Source organism: Cydia pomonella, chromosome 3, assembly GCF_033807575.1.
Source record: "Cydia pomonella isolate Wapato2018A chromosome 3, ilCydPomo1, whole genome shotgun sequence".
NCBI classification, from domain to species: domain Eukaryota; kingdom Metazoa; phylum Arthropoda; class Insecta; order Lepidoptera; family Tortricidae; genus Cydia; species Cydia pomonella.
Window position 1 is genome coordinate 12,965,003 of NC_084705.1, and position 20,069 is coordinate 12,985,071.

Genomic DNA, 20,069 nt, shown 5'->3' on the forward strand with positions numbered 1-20,069 from the left:
TTTATAAAATTTGATATATATAGAGATAGTTTGAATCCCGGGAAAAACATGGGGTAGTTTTTGTCCCAAAGTTTATCTCTTAAAACTGAAAAGGGAGGTGTAGGTTTATATGGGGAATGAATAACTGCTCAACCGATTTAGATTAAGTCTACGTCTACATATTTGATTTAGTTAAAAATGATACCAAACTTAACTTAGAAGCTAAACTTAAACATTAACCTCAGACGTCGCCGACGCTGAACCCCAACCCCCACCTGCATCAACAATCTGGGTGGCTCCACTTCTTCAATTTATCTTAGGAACACAAATATCTCAAGAAGAACACAAGAAGAGGTTTTCCTGTCAACGAACTGTACTGCAGTTTGGCAGATAAGTAGTTTTTGTAATCTTTTTTTTATTCAAATAAAAAAAAACTGCCAAAGGAAATATGTTGTTTAGACGACGCCGTATTTAACCTTTTTATGCTTTCTGCGCCTCCGAATAGTTAGTTAACCGTGTTTATAACGATTCTAATAACGAAGTTATTTTTTGCCAAGTTTTTAATAATAATGTTAATTTTTAAACGATTTAGAAACGATTAGTGAAACGCGTTTTCCTTAATTAAAACTATTTTTCCGAAGAAATAAATAGTGCTAACTACATACTTATTATTATTCCGTATCGGCATTGCATAGTGCCTAAAGAAAAATACTACGTACTTTACAAACTTTCACTAAACATAATTTTACAAATCAAGAAAGTAAACCAGACAGACAAAGTCACGATTCTGCAGTTTCCTTGTTAGGTGCAAATGCCGAAGGGTGCAAATCAACTCGTCTGTCAACATCAGGGGCCGGCTAGTTAGCGCCGCACGACGAGAATAGAATCACAATCCTCTCAATGACATGTTATCGTCAGGGCTTTTATATCGATCACTTACCAAGCGACCTCCTCTGACTAACCAGTGTAAGTGTAACTCCAAGATCCCTGACATCCATGCATTTAGGGATCACGATTATTGGTTCGTGTAAGGTTATGCACTCGAAGGGTAGTAACAGTAAGAAATCTAACGATATAGCCGAAAGCTCGGTGCCCTAGTCTAGGACAGCTGACTTTTAAATACTGCACAGGACATCAATATCGCCTGTGCAGCATCCAATTTCCAATCCCGATCTTCACGCCGGATTCGACTGGTCTCTATTAACTGTTTTGATACCCTACAAGTTTCAAGTAGATGCTCACTCACAAAAAAATTCCATGCATCAGCGAATGAGATTTGCTTTGACAGCTTTGAAAATCATTTATATGGTAAACTATTTTTTTTTACAAAATACCTCCTCCTTTTATATATGTAATAAAAATATAATATAGACTTTTTTTCAATGTAAAATTACGGAGCAGTCATAATAACAATTTGCTACTAAGGACGGGAATAGCAAATCGTAAAATTTTATAAGTCCACAGAGCAATTCGCAATATTTTGTTGTTCATGCTACGGTTTTCCCGGCCGACTGGTCAATAAATTCCATGAAAATTATTTTGCGTATTTAGAGGACATGTGATGATTCGGTTGTAACCTGTGGGTTGCAACTTAAAGTATGTAGGGACATCAACCCGTTTGTTAGCGGGCTCTGTGACCGTGTGTGTACTTAATGGCCAGTGTAGACCTAGTGTAATGCGAGGATTATTTCGAAGTTGTGCAAAGTCGACTCTTTTTTCGATTGTTTTAATTTATAGGTTCTAACTAGCTTCTGCTCGCGACTTCGTCTGCGTGAAATGCTGTCATCATCATTCAACGACGATTGATAAAACTATCCTATGGTTTCTCCGGGCCTCAAACTATTTCCATACGAAATTTTCACTAAATCAGTTGAGCAGTTCAAATGTGAAGAGGTAACAGATAGAGTTACTTTTACATGTATAATAAATATCTACGCTATTTTAAGATAAAATAAAAGTCGAAAAGATAAAGAGTTTAGGTTTAACATAATTTTGATAATTACATACAATACATTATCGTCTAGAATCATAAGCATGATCATATTCACAATGGCTCGGAGTAATTAATCCAAGTCCGCGACTCGCTTCGACGCGCTTTAGTTCCTCGCTGCAAAGGCTACTCACGAGAGTTCTTTGAACAAGGCATAACTGTTCCATTACAAGGAAACCCGGGAGTGGTTGGGACAAACTTTGCTAATGAGACTTTTGGGTTAGCCTGATTGGGGACCTTTTTTTGTTTACCTACTCACTCCTATTTATATTTATATTACTTGAGGAAAAAACGCTCCTTTATTTCACATTAATTATTAAACAGATCAAACAATTTATGTAAATTAATAAGTAAAACAAACTTAACTCACGATATTCCCTAACGTTCATGTGTAATGATAAAATAAAGTTAAATGTAGAGGCAGGCCAGTTTAATACCACCGAAATATGAAGTCATACTCTGGTCGGTCATAATAACTTCAAACGATTCTTCGTAAAAAAAAAATGATTAAAACTTTTAAAACGCCATTTGACTTTGATCCTTATTATTTCTTTGATATGTGTTAAATATCAAAAAGTGGCGCTATCTTACCTGGCACAATTTAAATGTTATGGCGCCATCGCTCGAAACGATGTCGCCATATCTTTGGCCTTTGATCTATTAGATGGCGCCACTTTTTGATGTTTAACTAATTTAATACATATCAGTGAAAGAATAAGGATAAAAGTCAAATCGGGTCCTAAAAGTTTTAATCGTGTGTCGAAAGATGGCAGTAAATTTACTTTGACTGCTTAGTTTTCTTTTACAATCCACCTCTATTTCAAATTGTCTCTGACGTTAGTTAAATAAGTGTAAAAAAGCGTAGATACATTTGCACTACATGGGTTGTAAGATGTAGAAATAGGTTTAAAAGTGTTAGTAATAGATGGAAGGAGATGCTAGGGGCCACACCGGGGTCTGGGCTTACCATGAAGCCTCGTTCTCCCTTCTCGCCCTTGCTCCCCTGAAACGTCACACCGGTACAGACACCGCACATCGAAAGTGAAATAAGAAATAAGAATGTTGCCGTGGGATGTGACAAGGCTCAGAAAATAGAATTCGTGCCTTGATGTGTTTCGCACATATACTGTTAGAAATTCTAAAAATGATCTTAACATTACTTTGAAGTTTAAAACTTGCCATATCTATTGAGCTTACCAAGATTTTAACATTCTATGTGCGGATTTCAAACAGGAGTAAATAAATGTCTTGTCGTTTTTGTAATCAGAGAGATATTATGAAGGATTTTAGACAATAGATTCTGATAAAGTATGGGTAGATAATGATTGCACAGATCAGATGGCACATATTTACAGAAATGATTTTAAAGAACAAAAGTATCCATTGAATAACGTAAAACAAAATAAATACCGGGAATCCATTCTTCCCAGGTGCTCCCGTTACACCCTGCAAATGAAAGAAAACAAACTTAAGCAAAAAAAACGTAAAAAAGTCATGCCTATGATGATCAACACTTGCCTCAAAAATTAGAGCGCCTTCTCTAAAATGACGACCTATATTATGTTTCAGTGTAATCGCTACAAATTATTAATAGGAATAGATGATATTATTATATTAAAACGATGTTACTTATTATATTTACTTAAAATGCACATATAACAGACTTAAATTCTTAAGATAATCTCTAATAGTAAACCATTAAGTCAAACAAAACTAGTGGTTACGTCTAGTTTCTGTCATCAATTAGCAATTATTAAAATTATGACTTCCAATTCTAACCGGTGCACGGTGTCACTCTCCCTATAAGGCCGAACCTTGATAAAATGTGATAACACATTAATATTTAACTACAAATAACGTACAAATAGAACATAGAGTCATTGATTGTCTTGGATGTATGAATAGTGTTGGTAGGAACTCGAGTCTTTTGAGTCTAAATTGCAGATCTCGACTTGTTTTTACGAGACTCAGAGCTTGAAAAACTTTTGAGTCTTTTAAGTCCCGAGTCGAGTCCTTTATTGAGTCTTTTTTAAGCGCAACTCAAAAGGACTCGAGTCTCCGAATAAAGACTCAGTTAACAATTTTATAGGTTTTACCAAAGCAACAGTAAAGGAAATAGGCGTTATTATATGGGGGTATGATTTATGTTATGTACATCCATGAATTTTACATAAAGACAACGCATTTCGAAGTTATTTGTAATAAAATTACAAGTTCTCCGAAAAGGACTCAAGTCTCTACAAAAGACTCGGGTCTCTAATAAGTTGAAAATAACTCGAGTTTCGTCTTAATTATAACAGTCTGAAAAACTGAGTCGAGTATTAAAGCAGAAGACTCAAAGGAACCAACTCTATGTATGAAGTCTAAAAAATCGTACTTTGAATTTGACAAATAATGAAGGTGGCGTTGTAAGGTTCCGTGCATTTTGCAGTAGCCGGTTATCAAAAGTGGACAATTCTGTTAATAATAGGTATGACACGGCACAGCACCATTTTTTTAGATGTGAAACTCAAGGGCATGGTTTCTTATTACTTTTAACATCTCACAAAATTAGTTAATCTTTGGTATGAAAGACGAAATACACTAACAAACCTATCAGGACAATTCGACGGTACAGAATGATATTTGAATTATGTTATTTAATTATTGCGCATTTCGCTGGTACTTGTCCGTACTTATATTGGCGCAGGCAAGACGCGCGATAGCTAACTGAGGAATAAATATTATTCTGTACCCCTAATGTAAATTTATTCGATGGCGTAACGTGACGTACGCGTTTGCGTTAAGTCTCATTTTGTATTGCATTTTGAGTTTTCAAAACATTCCGCGTGGCGCGCTGTTTCTAAATCCCATACTAAATGAGACTTAACACAAACGCGTACGTCGTGTCATGAAATCGAATATATGTACACTAGGGGCTCTGATGTCAGTGTACGTTCGAATTGGCCTGATCGTTCCTTACATTTTTGAAGTATCCTTGATTGTCACACTACGGGCGGTAGAAAATTACAAATAAAATACGTATCCTCTAAATAACTAATTGTTAAGTTACCGCGATTCATAAAAAGAAAACAATTTAAAATAAAGCCCGATGTTTCAATCCCTTTACCAGCACTCGTGGTGATAGCTCAATATGTTTTCAATAGTACTTTAGTGTTTTGTTAAGTTTACCGCTTCATTTACTTACCGGCGGCCCTGCCTCCCCAGTGTCGCCCTTCTTGCCCTTCTTTCCTCGCTTGCCTGGAGGTCCAGGTGGACCTGAAAAATACAAACACAGGGAATTAAGCCAAACGTTAAGTTTCTCAAAATTAAATTGACTTAGACTTCTTGACCAAGAATATAAAGGGGTCATTCACATCACATATATTATGCAGTAAAAAAGCGTCAAAATGAGATGGAAACATCTCGTTTTAGCGCTTTCCCGGTTGCGTTCGACAAGAGCCTGGGGTGTGTTATTAGCAATCTAATCTGAAGAATTAGCGAAGGCACGGGTTTTTAATAAGTAATTATCAGGTGACATTCCAACACAGGGGAGGAACTGTATTTTTTATGGTTATGCTGGTTTTATTTTCTTCCACCAAATAGAAGACTAACAAATACGTACACAGATGGGAATGAACTGAAATGAAAAAAAAATGTACAAAAACAGATGGGAATACACATTTTAGTGCATGTACATATAAGGTAGGTACCTAATTTATCCAAAACTTAATTTAATTGTTTTTATAAACAGAACTACTTCCTTTTACTTAAATTCTTCCGTAACCTATTGTGATTTCACTGTATATGAATCACGAAGCAATAAATAAGAAAGGCACTGGCTGTGGTGTCACCGAACGTGCGTGGCGTCACTTGGTTGTTGAACGTCAATGTAGAGTGCTCTCTCTCTCCGCCGGTTAATGGTCACTCGGTCAGGTGCCGCGGTCACACCGCTGGCGTGCTGGAATGGCTCTAATTCGAATCACGAATTTAGAACAACCTCTTTACCAGATTGCAAAATGTTAGCTAGTGTGCATATGTGCTAGTGGTTCATGCCAGAATAGAAAAATCAGGCACATAAAAAATATAAGTTTTTTTGTTTTCCTCCTTTGGGTTGTTGATAAAAAAAAATAGGAAAACTATGCTGTGGTGGAGAAAATATTACACAAAAAACGGAACGATATAACTAATCTGCCACTATCTATGTCATATATTTAATTAATATGTCCCTCATAAGGGGGCATCTATCAGCAATGAGAATAAGGATTTTTTACCAAATAGCGATTAATAATCACTTAAATTTAAATAATTCCGTTTGATCGAGTGCCGTCTACATGCGCTTGTCGATGGCGTCCACTCAACTTAACGTCGGCCTAATTAACATGCAGATTTGACGTTAGGTGAGCTTTTATGTTTGCGTTGTGATTGTGACTGGGTAAGTGGATCGTTCGACAGATGACATGTCGGCTGTTTGACCGCATTTATGTTTCAGAAAGTAGATGCTTCTCTGCTATGCGACTTGATAATGACTGATGTATAAAAACATGGCTTAGCTACTAGGAGTACATATAAATTTAGCATTTATTTGATAATTTTACTATAAAGAAAAAATAAAGAAAAGTAGCTACTGTATGTAATTGCATGATTTCTATATTAATCTAAATTATATTTTTTCTTATTTAATTCATGAAAAAAAAAAATGTACGTAATAATAATAAGATATAATGTTTTGAAAAGATGTGTCCCGCCAAGTTTCTTGCCGGTCCATATTGGGATATCCTCCTCCAATTGCGGGGGCATTTAAATCTTCTCGGGTCAGAGGTGTAGGGTTAGAGCCGGTGTAGCTTTATTTGACGTTCATAAGATATCTGACGACCGGTTTGGCCTAGTGGGTAGTGACCCTGCCTAAGAAGCTGATGGTCCCGGGTTCAAATCCTGGTAAGGGCATTTATTCGTGTGATGAGCATGGATATTTGTTCCTGAGTCATGGGTGTTTTCTATGTAAGTATTTAAGTATTTATAAATATTTATATATATTATATATATATATATATATCTCTCTTTGTCTTAGTACCCTCAACACAAGCCTTATTGAGCTTACTGTGGGACTTGGTCAATTTGTGTAATAATGTCCTATAATATTTACCTATAAGCGCAATGTAATATGTCTACTTGAATAATAAAATATCTTTCTTCTTCTTTTCTTTCTTTCTTATAAAATATTCATAAAAATGTTGTAAAATGCAAATTGTTGTAAACAGTCATGGGAAAAAGAAAACAGAAATTCTTCCAGAAACATGAATGTATACGTTAAACCAAAAGTTGTGTGAAATAAAGAAATCATTTATTAGGTACCCTATGTGTCATTGATTATATTGTCAGGTGCATGGCAACCTGACACGACTTGGTGTATTTGCCAGCCGAACTTCAATATTTTGTGTTTAAATAAAGTTTCTAAATTACAACATTTTTTATTTATTACAAATCAACAAATGACGGCAACTTCCTTATAGTGATATACGGTCGAGATTCAAAATCGAAATCCGTAAATTGCCCAAAGGATTTTCTTTTGACGGAGTACATGCCAACGGCGTGCCCGGCCGAGCAATTGGTGCGGGCGGAAGCGGGTCGTGCGGGGATGGGAAGGTGTCCACTAAATTTGATTTGATTTGCGGACAAATTGAGTGTCGCGGAGCGGGGCACGGGGTGCAGGAGGAGAACATCGAGGCTTCAGCCCTACCACGGCGCTGAAATTCAGCGTTCGGGTTTACTTATAGAAGGTAGTTTTAATGTTAGAAGTAGAAAAAAAAATGTATTTCGCAACAAGAATGATGACCGAGTATTGAGAATGCAGAGAATTTTTGCTGCATGCCGACAGACACTGACAAACTACGAGCTAATATGGCTTGGCGATATGACCGAGCCATAATTTTAAGTTTTAATGATAAGATATCAAGTTAAATAAAAACATAAGTGAATATAACACTTAATATAACATCTGTGATTACCCTTCTTGATCACTGGATCAAGGTGCACACATATAAGAAAGTACTTTTATCATTTTATGTATCAATTAGGTTCTTGCCTTCCTGAACACAATTAAAAAAGACTTTAAAACATAAGGAAGGGATCCCTGCGAGTTTCAGCGGTAAGGCCCGGAAACCGTTTTTCCGGATGATCGAGAGCTGGCGAGACGGAATAACAACATGTTTTTATATGCCCGTGCCAGTAGATACCTACTCTACTCCGGACCGCAATGCCGCACGCCAGAGCAGAGGCATCGTAAAGGGCCACTTCATACTGGTTGATTAAAATCCAATGTTCAGTTACGAATATAATTTAATAAAAGGAATATGTCCTACAGGGATTTTGTATTCAAAGGTCGTTCCTAATTAAAAAAAGAAACTTGGGCAAAAGTACTTTCTTATATTCGGCTGTTTTCTCTACAGGTCGCATTTCTCAACGGATTCTCGAAGCGCTATTAAGGTATATGGCGCTTAAGACCATTGTTAATTCGCTGTAATAAATGAACGCAGCGAAGCATTTTATATTTTTAACTTTTTTAAGCTTATCGCGAGGTCTACAGCTACTAGTACAAAACGTGTGATATTAGATAAGCCTTGTGAAAAAAATGATCCTGCAACTAATCGGATTGGAGTTTGGTGGTATGAGCAACTAAAAAAAGGAGTTTCCTAATCTGGGCCTCTAAACCCCAGCAATTTATCAGAATGGGGCATTGTGAATATGGGCCTGAGTTCTTACCGCCTGACCGTCGTCACGGGGGTGTGCGGGGTGCGACGGCCGACATGATTTTCCCGTGGCCGAGTGACGGTGACATGTAACTGCCGACTACAAGCTATATGATCACATTAAATACTTACTTATCTTCCCGAGAGGAAATTCACTATAAAGAATTCATATAAAAGTACGGTTTCATACAGGCATAATTTTAATTGATGAACAATTCATATGCTAAATCTCATAAGGATTTATTAGCCCAAATTCCATACTTTAAGGAAAGTGAAAAATATTATTTTCTCTACAAACATACCTAATTTCTAGTTCACTAGATAAACTAAGTATGCCTAAACAATATATTTAAATACCATAAAATTTTGTATAAAAATCTCTTCAGCTAATTTATTATAAAAAGGAAAACATGTATAGGGAAGTTTTCAGAAAATAGTGTATAGTACCCAATTGGGGTGAGTAGTAAAAAAAAGTTTATTGCTGTTCGATTTGTGACGGAATGGAATCTGTATATTCAACTTTTTTTTTATGATACAGGAGGCAAACGAGCAGACGGATTACCTGATGGTAAGCAATTACCGCCGCCCATGGACACCTGCAACACCAGAGGGGTTGTAAGTGCGTTGCCGGCCTTTAAGATGGGAGTGCCTTCTTCTCTTGAAGGGTTTTTGCCTTAGTTTACGTAATATCGCTTATTAATGAAGAAGGTGTGCAGAGTTCGGGTAATTACACCCGTGGACGAAATTACGATCAGAACAGTTTTAATTTAACTTTAGAGCCTGTCGTATTCCAATGTCGGGCAAAGGCCTCCCCCCAATTGCTCCACTGATTTCTTTCCAGGGCTGTGTCTGGCAACTCCTTCAAAAAGGAGTCCAGTCCCGAATCTGGATTCTAGTTTTCCTGCGTAGTGGTTTGGCCCCACAACTCAAAAGGTATTCGGCAAACGTGCCGTGGCCATCCCAGTCCCATTTTAGCTTGGCCGCCTTCCGACTCTTGCGAGTTACAGTGACGATTTGGGTCTTGAACGCAGCCTAGTGTTCTGGAGTCGATTCACCAACTTGATACCTAATATGCTACGCTCCATGGCTCATTGGTAAACCCTGAGTTTGGACTCCTGAGCTTTAGACAAAGGCCAAGTCTGTGCACCTTAGGTGAGAACTGGAAGTACGCATTTTCCTCTTGATTGAAATCGGAAGATTACCTTTCATCAGGTGTTGGTTCCTATATATATAGATAGGTACTTAAATATTGCTTACAAATATGCTTAGTGATATTTTAATAGGGATACCTGTACTCATCCTGTACGTAATTCATTTTTAATCGTGACGGTGTCTATACATAAAATTAATTATGTGTGCACCTTTTCGAAAACGTATCTGTATCGCTCGACTATCATATCCACATTCGATCTATTGTGCATAAAGATGACCTATACGGTATGTGATAAAAAAAATATCTTTTTGACAGCTTTTTCTGCACTGTGTGAATCAGTTAATGTGCACAAATGCGCTCGTCCAGTCGATTCAAACAGTTCTTTTTAACATTTATTGTGCAACAGTAATCTTGTGCATATGTAAATACTGTGTGCTTCAGTCGCTTTTTAAGCAGTTTGCACAGGATTTACGGCTTTATTTTAGTTTTGTCTTTACTTGGTGTATTCCCTTGGTCTATATTTAGACAATACAAAGCGATGTTATTAATGCGAAACTGCAGTTAAATAAAGAATAAAAATAAAATTTACTAAAGTAAAAAGCATTTAAAGGCTGATTTTCATAAAATAAAACACTAAATGTTTATTTTATTTCATTTGAAATTCTAATGTCAAGAATAAAATTTGCATAATTAGATAAAATCTTTCGGAAAGCTCAAACACTTTTAAAGCATTATTCTATGATGAACTCGGTCCATGCAAGGGTACGTTACGCGGTTGTATTCCCAGCTGTTTGCGCCCGCGCGCCGCTCTCTGCCCGTAATGAAATCTAAACAAACACCCCCTGGGCCCCTCGAGCGGGGAGCAACAATAACACTCGACAAATAATATCCTTTACCGAGCATAATCGCGATAATAAAGAGGCTAGCGGGGTCGTCGCCCGCTACGGCCTGTAAACCACGTTGCTACGCCTCTACGACGGAACCGGCGTGTCACCGGCTTTCCATTCTTGTTTTTACCTCATAATATTAAATTTTCTAGTATTCGCGGAATTCAATGCATGTAAGGAACGCAATAGACTGTGAAGATTCAGTGAACGTGAAGAATGTTGAAGAGACAAAGCTTGAAAAATATTTTATACGGTAAATGACATGATAGAAACTGAAAAATATTTACATTATAAAGACATGTCTGATATTTAACACACCATATGTTGCCATTTCAATCACCATCAGATATATCGGAGCTGCCGAAGTACTCAAAAATATCTGAACATGCAGTTAAAGGTTTAGATAACAAAGGCTTTGTTCAGATAGGTGCCTCTGAACACCATGACCGCTTCGATATGTATGAAGGCTACTATACAATTGGTTTTCCCATAACATGGGAAAAAATGAAACCTTTTCTATTCACCTGAGCGAACAGTCGATCGGATTCGACAAATCACTGGGTAAAATAACATAAACGAAAAGTGTATGACCGATGACGATTCCTATAAGGTTTTCATATTAATTATGACAACGCAGATCTCTCAAATTATTTGTATATAAGATGTGGCATACAAAATTATCGGCATGTATCGCAATGAACATGGATCAGCATAACTCTTTGAAAACAAACAGATGCAACGAAAATTGCTGGCGCTCGCGGCCCCGGCCTTTATGGGGACCGGGGACGCTTTATGATGGTTTAATTTAGTTTAAAGTACGGACAGCGAACGGTTTTACGATTCCTGACGCATTTTACTGGCTGTACGCATATACGTACATGTAAATTGTAGGTAGGTACGCTTTGTTAGTCGTAGAGCGTAGAATGCGATTGGTGTTTAACTCGTACTCGTAAATTCAAATCAAAGTAAACGAGAATCAAGTACACCTAAAGTATATTATTTGTATTTTTTTTTGAAGATTTATATAGTTTTAAAACTCGTTAATAGTCAACAAACAGCATACTCGTAGTTTCACCACGATATTTGCTTATAAGTCCGAAATATAGGTGTAAAGTTAACCTATTCCAGGTTTCACTGCGAAACATCTTGATCCGTTACGGTCAACATAGAGTATGCCCATTGCCAAAGACTCAAAATCTCTGTTGACCTTATTTACCAATACTAAACACAATACTAAATAAAAGTTCTGTTTTTGTCAGTCATATTGAGCACTCCACTCTATAGATTACAGAAATTCAAAAATGACTAACTAACTAAACACACAAAAACGAAAAACAATATCAAGTATCTAAACACACAATACAAGCACAAAGGCTATTCGAGTTTTAGTTATTCGATCTGTCTCCGACATGACATTGACAGATCAGTATCATATTGGAAAAAGATCGAATAACTAAAACTTGAATTGGCCTGATACACAAAAAAAATCAGATACTGAAAAAGTGAAGCGGCTAATAGTGATTTTTTGTGCATTTATTACGAAGTAATAAAGAAAACAGTTTTATAGAAACAGTATTTAAAAAAAAATATCGGTAATTTTTTTCAATTGAGTCGCTTATCTTCAAACTCAGTTAAATTCACTCTACTCTCTTAGGAAATATCTACCCTTATACCTTACCTTCCCTTCTCATATCAAAATCTCAAAATCTAACAGTCGGATTTATCTGAATTTGAAGTTTGGAGTCGCTTCCATTTTGATTCTCCGTAGACCTTAGCTCACAAAGATTGCAAGATCAATATTGACCCATAATTTATAACTCCTTTGCATACCTAAATACATATTAGTGCATCATATATAATATGTTCATAAACATCTACCACAGTGGCTTAGCTGTACTGCCTGTGAGTGACCCCACACAGTATAGGTACGTATAATTACGTAACCAAATATACTGACGCGTCAGGAATGTCCCGACACGCGGCAAGCATGTGTTGCCATGGAATGTTACCATGTACGAGTTAGTTAGTCCAAGATTTATGTTGAGAAAGGCAAACAATGTTACCCTTATTTCCAAACGACTAATTCAAAATGGCTGGCAATCAATAAACTATTTATTTTTAAACATACCATAACTACTGACGATGCATTTAAGTAATGTGTAAATAAATGCTTGTATACGTAGGTAAATTGTGGATTATTTTAATGCTATATAATAAGCTTTCTATCAGAAAGTTTTGTGTCCGCAAAGAACAAAAGTCATACTTTGGGCAATGCATTCATTTTTATAACAATAATTTACCAGAGGATGCTTTAAGATTACTTTTGCCAGCTCTTTAAGAATTACTTTAAAAAAGTCATTGATGTTGAAGGCTTATTACAGAGTTTAGGACTACTTGCCAGACAAACATGCATGGTCCAAACCAGAAACTGTAATAAAAACAAGTAGCAATTAAAATCATTGTATTATGTGTAGAGTTATAGGTGACACAGCTCAGGTAAGGAAGCACATCAAATATTTTATATAGGTATTTCATAGCAATCAGTCAGATTTATATAATGTATATTCTCATTTCTTTATTTATTTCATTTTGTTTTCCTTTTGTAAGAATTTGATGTTTTCTGAAAGAGCTACGTGTTTGTATGATTTCATGTACTTACATATATATTTTGTAATCAAATAAACAAAAGTAATTGTATGATTTCAATAGTAATCTAAATTCTATTTTTTCTTATGCATGTTAATTATAAGATGTAATGTTTTGAAAAGATGTGTCCCGCCGAGTTTCTTGCCTGTCCATATTGGGATACCCTCCTCCAATTGAGGGGGGATTTAAATCTTCTCGGGTCAGAGGTGCAGGGTTAGAGCCGGTGTAGCTTTATTGGACGTTCATAAGCGCATTGTAATATGCCTACTTGAATAATAAACTTTCTTTATCTACACACACATCATAAACCCTCTATGAAGCCTTCAAAATCCGTAAATAATGGCCAAAATTACTATAAACTGATTTTTTTTTAATATCAAATTTCTTATCTGTGATAGTGTTGTAATTGCTTCATAACTATATCGATTTGGTAATGACATTCAAATTTGGAACATCTCTGAAAAAAAAGCAATTCGATTTCTAATACTCGTATCAGTCGAGATGCCTTTTCTCTCTCGCATGATCGTTTGTATCGAATGATACGGAAATAGGCCCACGACTCTAGTTTGTCTTCGAATTAAAAAAAACTACGGATGCTTGATATACGTAAAAAAATATGGAAGGTAAAGTTAAGGAATATAGTCTCCATATACCAAAAAGTGTCCCACAAAAATACCATAAATAGGTGGCGCTACAATACCTAGAATACTTGAGAATAAAATCTAATCATAGACAGCGCACTTCACTCCGTCAATAACGCTGAGGTTCTTAGCTACTCTAGCGCTACTCTGGAAAGATTTGGAACTATTAATTATAGCTGACAGCTGGTCACTTTTGCAATAGTTCTGCCTATGGAGATTCTATTCCTTGCCTCTATCTTCCATATAAAAAAACACTTTCATTTACCGCCATTTGACGTACAGTTTATCTTTTAATTAGTTTTAAGTATAAAATGAATTTGTTTTGTTGTTTTTAAAGTAACTATAGCAAAAGATTCGTGTAAAATGAGTACATAAAAATATTTCGGTGACGCCACCACATACCTATCCGCGAGTTCCGCCAAGAGAGCAACGATACCCCAACGTTGGTTGTAATTTGGGTTAGGGAATATATCATGGAAAGTTTATAATATGTGTGTAGATAAAACAGTCACATAATCTACTATATCTTTATCTTATCTTAATGCCAAATGGCATTCGCACCCAATCAATTAATGGGCACAACTCATTAAAGTTGGTGTAGGAAAAATATTTCGTTATGAGCCATTGATATGCAGTTTTAGAACATAATAGGTAAGCTTCCTGAATATTATGCTATTCATAAATTAATCCAACTCCTTAAGAACGATTTACAGCCTAAACTAGTTGGAAGTGACGATAAACATGTAGATCGTTATCGCGGTCACCTAGAAACAATATCTCGATGGCCAACTAGCTACTCGGCATAATTAGAGAGCAACACGCGAACGAACGTTATCAGATGGTGCTAGCTGATATTCCCACCGTCCTTTGGGAACCAGTATAATCTAGAAGGCTTCACTTGACGCTTCGGATATGTTTGAGTTTCGGGATGCCTCAAGCAGTGAATTCAAACGGCAGGTACAAATAATCAAAATTGGCGCTACATATATAATGATGTCAATGAGTCAATACTCAGTTTTGAGGAAATGTGTGGATACTCAATTCTGTATTCTGTAAAGAATCGTTAATTTTCTTATAGGAGCCATTTACTAGTCTGCAGAAGTTAGAGTTTTTTCATCACACTTGCTCGAAAAAAGATCTTTTTTCATGCAGGTGTACTGAAGGACAAAGGCCTATATTTTGTTCCCGCGGGAGTTATTACATATGTCACTTATTCATACAAACCAAGTAGCATAAATGAGTTTTACATTTAAAATACTGACGTTTATAATTTAATATTTTTGTTTATGTTTAAAATTATTTAGTTTGATTAATTTAACAGCCGTTTAAAATATTTACAATCGTGACTGAATGCCGAATGTGCCTTCGATGCCTAACCTATCAAGAAATTATTTCACCGTATCTAAGAATTATTTTGCTTAAAACTTAGTTTTTTCTTCGCAATTGTGATGAAAAACATTGTGTGTAACTCGAGGGGTAAGAATATTGCAAACTCGGGTCTTTAATTTCCACCCTCGTAAAATTTCACTTACCCCCCTCGTTGCACAATGTACTATTGTACGTAGTTAGGACTTATCAGTTAATACTGGTTTAAGATTTCACTTATTTACAATAGTTTGCTTGAGGCTAACCGCTTGGTTACCAATAGGAATGCAGGCCTTGCGGTGACCTAACTGCAACCAAATAAAGGGGTTTTGTTCAGAATAGAATACAACATTTGCAACGTCCTGTCCAATTTAAGGCGTGTGGAAAGTCGTTACACGGTTATTTACGATGCAGTTTCTTCGATTGAAACCGATTTTACAAGGTTTAGAAGCAGTTGGGAAATTGGTACGAAGTCTAGTTGGGTACAAAACAAAACGAACGGTCCGTTACAACAATTTAACGTCTAAAAAGCGGCCAAGTGCGAGTCGGACTCGCCCATGAAGGGTTCCGTACCATTTATGACGTATTAAAAAAACTACTTACTAGATCTGGTTCAAACCAATTTTCGTTGGAAGTTTGCATGGTAATGTATATCATATATTTTTTTTAGATTTTTCATTCCGTTATTTTAGAAGTTACAGGGGGGGGGACACACTTTTTTTCACTTTGGAAGTGTCTCTCGCGCAAACTATTCAGTTTAGAAAAAAATGATATTAGAAACCTAAATATCATTTTTGAAGACCTATCCTTAGATACCCCACACATATGGGTTTGATGAAAAAAAAAAAATTTATTTTTTTATTTTTATGACGTATTAAAAAAAACTACTTACTAGATCTCGTTCGAACCAATTTTCGGTGGAAGTTTGCATGGCAATGTATATCATATATTTTTTTTAGATTTTTCATTCTGAAATTTTAGAAGTTACGGGGGGGGACACACTTTTTACCACTTTGGAAGTGTCTCTCGAGCAAACTATTCAGTTTAGAAAAAAAATATATTAGAAACCTCAATATCATTTTTAAAGACCTGTCCATAGATACCCCACACGTATGGGTTTGATGAAAAAAGATTTTTTGAGTTTCAGTTCTAAGTATGGGGAACCCCCAAAATTTATTGTTTTTTTTCCATTTTTGTGTAAACATCATAATGCGGTTCATAGAATACATCTACTTACCAAGTTTGAACAGTATAGCTTTTATAGTTTCGGAAAAAAGTGGCTGTGACAGAATCGGACAGACAGACGGACATGACGAATCTATAAGGGTTCCGTTTTTTGCCATTTGGCTACGGAACCCTAACAAACGAGAGAACTGAATACATTTCAAAATGTATTATATAGTTGAATGTATATATATATATATCATCATCATCATCATCATCTCAGCCGAAAGACGTCAACTGGTGAACAAAGGCCTCCCCCAAGGATCTCCACAACGAACGGTTATTCGCTGTCCTCAACCAAAACGGTTTCCCGCGACTTTAACCAGATCGTCGGTCCATCTAGTCTGGGGCCTTCCCACGCTGCGTCTTCCGGTACGTGGTCGCCACTCAAGAACCTTTCTGCCCCATCGGCAATCGGTTCTGCGAGCAATGTGGCCCGCCCACTGCCAATTCTCTGAGCTATGTCGAAAACTTTGGTTCTCCTGCGGATCTCCTCATTTCTGATTCTATCACGCAGGGAAACTCCAAGCATAGCTCTCTCCATTGCTCTTTGAGTGACCTATATATATGTTTAACTCTATCTACACATGATATAATGATGCTTCTTCTACCTGAAAGTATAAAGAGATTATTCACCAGTTACAATATGAATGCAGGCATACATTTATATGAATATATTCTATGTATGTTATCAAATAAAAATACTTTGAGGTAACAAGATAAAAAAATAGCCAATAACTATATTTTTCAGTAGTTCAAACAAAAGTAAGTTTATCATTATCTACTCATTAGTTGAATATACGAATCAAAATAATGTTATGTGATTATTTAAATGAAATACTTATTGTTATTGATATAAAATAGACATAAGATGTAAATATAACTAAATTGACATGTAACTTACGTTATTAAAATTGAATTTAATTGAATTAAATATAAACGGAGCAATTAAAAAAAATGATTTGATTTGATTTTTAATTAATCTTGTCACATTGTCAGCCCAAATTCGACTCGCTTCGTTCCACACGCATTGTATGTCGGTAGTTGCAATAGATTTTGCAATTTTTCTTACAGGTTCATTCCAACTTCCGATTGTTTGCGATGAAATTTAATTGTTTTTAGTCGCGGGGCTGCAGAGGGGTGGGCGAAGGGAGATTCGCCCCAAAAACGAGCTTTAATTAAATATTGAACATTCCCGATACACGCGGCTGTGCGCTGATCTGGCAGCAATTGAGGATCGTCTTGACTTTTAGGTTACAGTTTTAAAAAACTTTCGATTAAAAACATACTCATTCCAACCTAAAAACAAAATTATTAGCAAAACTGTACCTATATAAACACGCGTTTACTTTATAATGCGATCTGTAAATGTTAAGCTAACCGTAGGGGTATCGGATAGTTGATGGAATTAGACCATAGTCCGATACATTTTTATATATATATAAGTATAAAAATGAGCAAGTAGACTCTGTTTGATTAATGTAGAGCCCCTACAGAAATTGGCGAAAAAAAAAGTATAAACACCGTGTCTACTTGTATAGGGCGATTAAATAATAATGATACTTGTAAATTTGTAATTGTTATAGTTCAATACATATTGCGTTAATTTGGCTTTGATGAAAAAATATCTCTGAACAAAATTGTATGCGAATCGCATGCAAGACACTAAAATCAAAATCTCCCAAGTCCAAAATTAATATCTACGTTTACGAGTAGGTGTGTAGTTCTGGTGCAGAATATTTTCATAAATGAGAAAAATAACTCAAACAAATAAATAAAAAACTGTTTGTTTTGATACTTACGTATTACGAACCTGTGGACCACAGTTGTAGTAATGGACTATAATCGGGTCATGGGTGGTTTTACAGAACTTCCTTGATGAGTGTTGTGGAGTATTACAGGAGTAAAAATTAAAAACGGCTTTCTATCTTAGCACACGTGTAGTGTCGAATGTGACACATACAGAGAGAGGATAAATTATGAACGCCTGACAGTTTGTCAGAGCAATTTTGCCATTAGAAAGGTGGGAGTTAGTATAATTTTAACAATAAGTATCGGCTAAAATACTGTTATAATGTCGTATACTCCATAAACTCCAGCTTGTGATTATGATTTTATTAGTCATTAATAAAATCATAATCACAAGTCAACTCTAATGTGTACTATGTACACCGATATTAGAACATCTAACTGATGCTATTGAAATATCGTGCATTTCGCTCATACTTGTCCGTTCATGAATTAACGTGGGCGAGAGATGCACGATAACTAAATAAAATGATTCAAATATAATTCTAATGTCAGTATACGTTCGAATTTGCCTGTTAGTCGCAAGTCGCAATATCATAAATCATTACTTTTTTAGCTGCATATTCATGCTACTTGTATCATAATTATTACGGCATACTAATCTATGAAATTTTATATAGCACATATACTTTAGTACCGAAAATCACTCCCCCCTTAGTCTTATTTTTTTTTTAAATTAACCAATCATAATAAAATGTATCTGACTCAAATTACTTTTCATAGTTTTATCATCATTTATCTACATGGCAACTTTGAAATATTCCGCTTATACTTATCTAATAGTGGCGTTTGTCATATTTTACAATATATGTCACTTTGACAATATTATTGTTGCCATTTAAAAAAAATTAAGCAAACCTCGTATGCGGCAGAAACCGGATACCAAAATTGAGAGCAAAAATGGAAATATTATTCAAATATGCACTGTTTTTACGTACTTCATTAGAGTGTATATTTTGAAAGGGAAAATAATTTGATACGTGATTTTGCTATTTTTGCAGCAACACCCGTTAACAGAATGACAACATGTTCCACCCTTTGCACGCTTATTGAGCGTCCTCCGCCGGTGCTATCTCACTTACCAGAGCGAGTCAGCAATTGTTAAAATTAGAGAGGTCTGGTTTTACCCGCTGTCTAGTTTTCTCTCTCTTTCCCCTATATGTCAAATTTACTGGTTTACGCGATGCTTCTTCTATTGGGCTTACGCGATGAATAAAGCGTACATTTGAACAAAAAAAGCTAAAAGATACTGTATTTTTTGTCGCCAATTAAGATGTCGTTACTCTGTATTTTATTTCACATCAGACTACTTTTGTCGGCGTAACGCAATATTTCAATTTCGTTATACTATTTTCGCAATTATATTTTTCCAGAATTCATGCTAATTAAACAATTATCCTGCAACTAGTACCCTTATAGCACAAATACTTGTGCGCATTTTTCAATATACTAATTTCATTCGCAAAATAGACAGCGCCATCAGTTACCCCTCGTTTCTTGTAGAGGGGTCTATTCTACGGTTGATAGCTTTTTAATTTAAGCAATTTATATTAGGTACTAGAGCGAATCAGAAAACGAAGCTAGCCGAGGAAACGAAGGGCCGGCGACTTACTAAGTCGTGGATACGATCCGAACTGTGGTTTCGAG

General features: G+C 35.9%; 1 protein-coding gene across 20 annotated transcripts in view; it reads right to left on the reverse strand.

The window, feature by feature from the left end:
• LOC133516130 (collagen alpha chain CG42342) overlaps positions 1-20,069 on the reverse strand; it is a 465,581-nt gene that overhangs the window by 35,918 nt on the left and 409,594 nt on the right. For 15 of the 20 annotated variants that reach the window (XM_061848894.1, XM_061848880.1, XM_061848883.1 and 12 more), the window contains exons 2-4: positions 5,157-5,227; positions 3,380-3,415; positions 2,937-2,972 (exon numbers count right to left, since the gene is read on the reverse strand). In XM_061848894.1, the coding sequence (XP_061704878.1) occupies positions 2,937-2,972; positions 3,380-3,415; positions 5,157-5,227 (143 nt within the window). The remainder of the gene's footprint in view (positions 1-2,936; positions 2,973-3,379; positions 3,416-5,156; positions 5,228-20,069) is intronic. The other 5 variants (XM_061848896.1, XM_061848885.1, XM_061848886.1 and 2 more) reach the window with 2 other exon arrangements.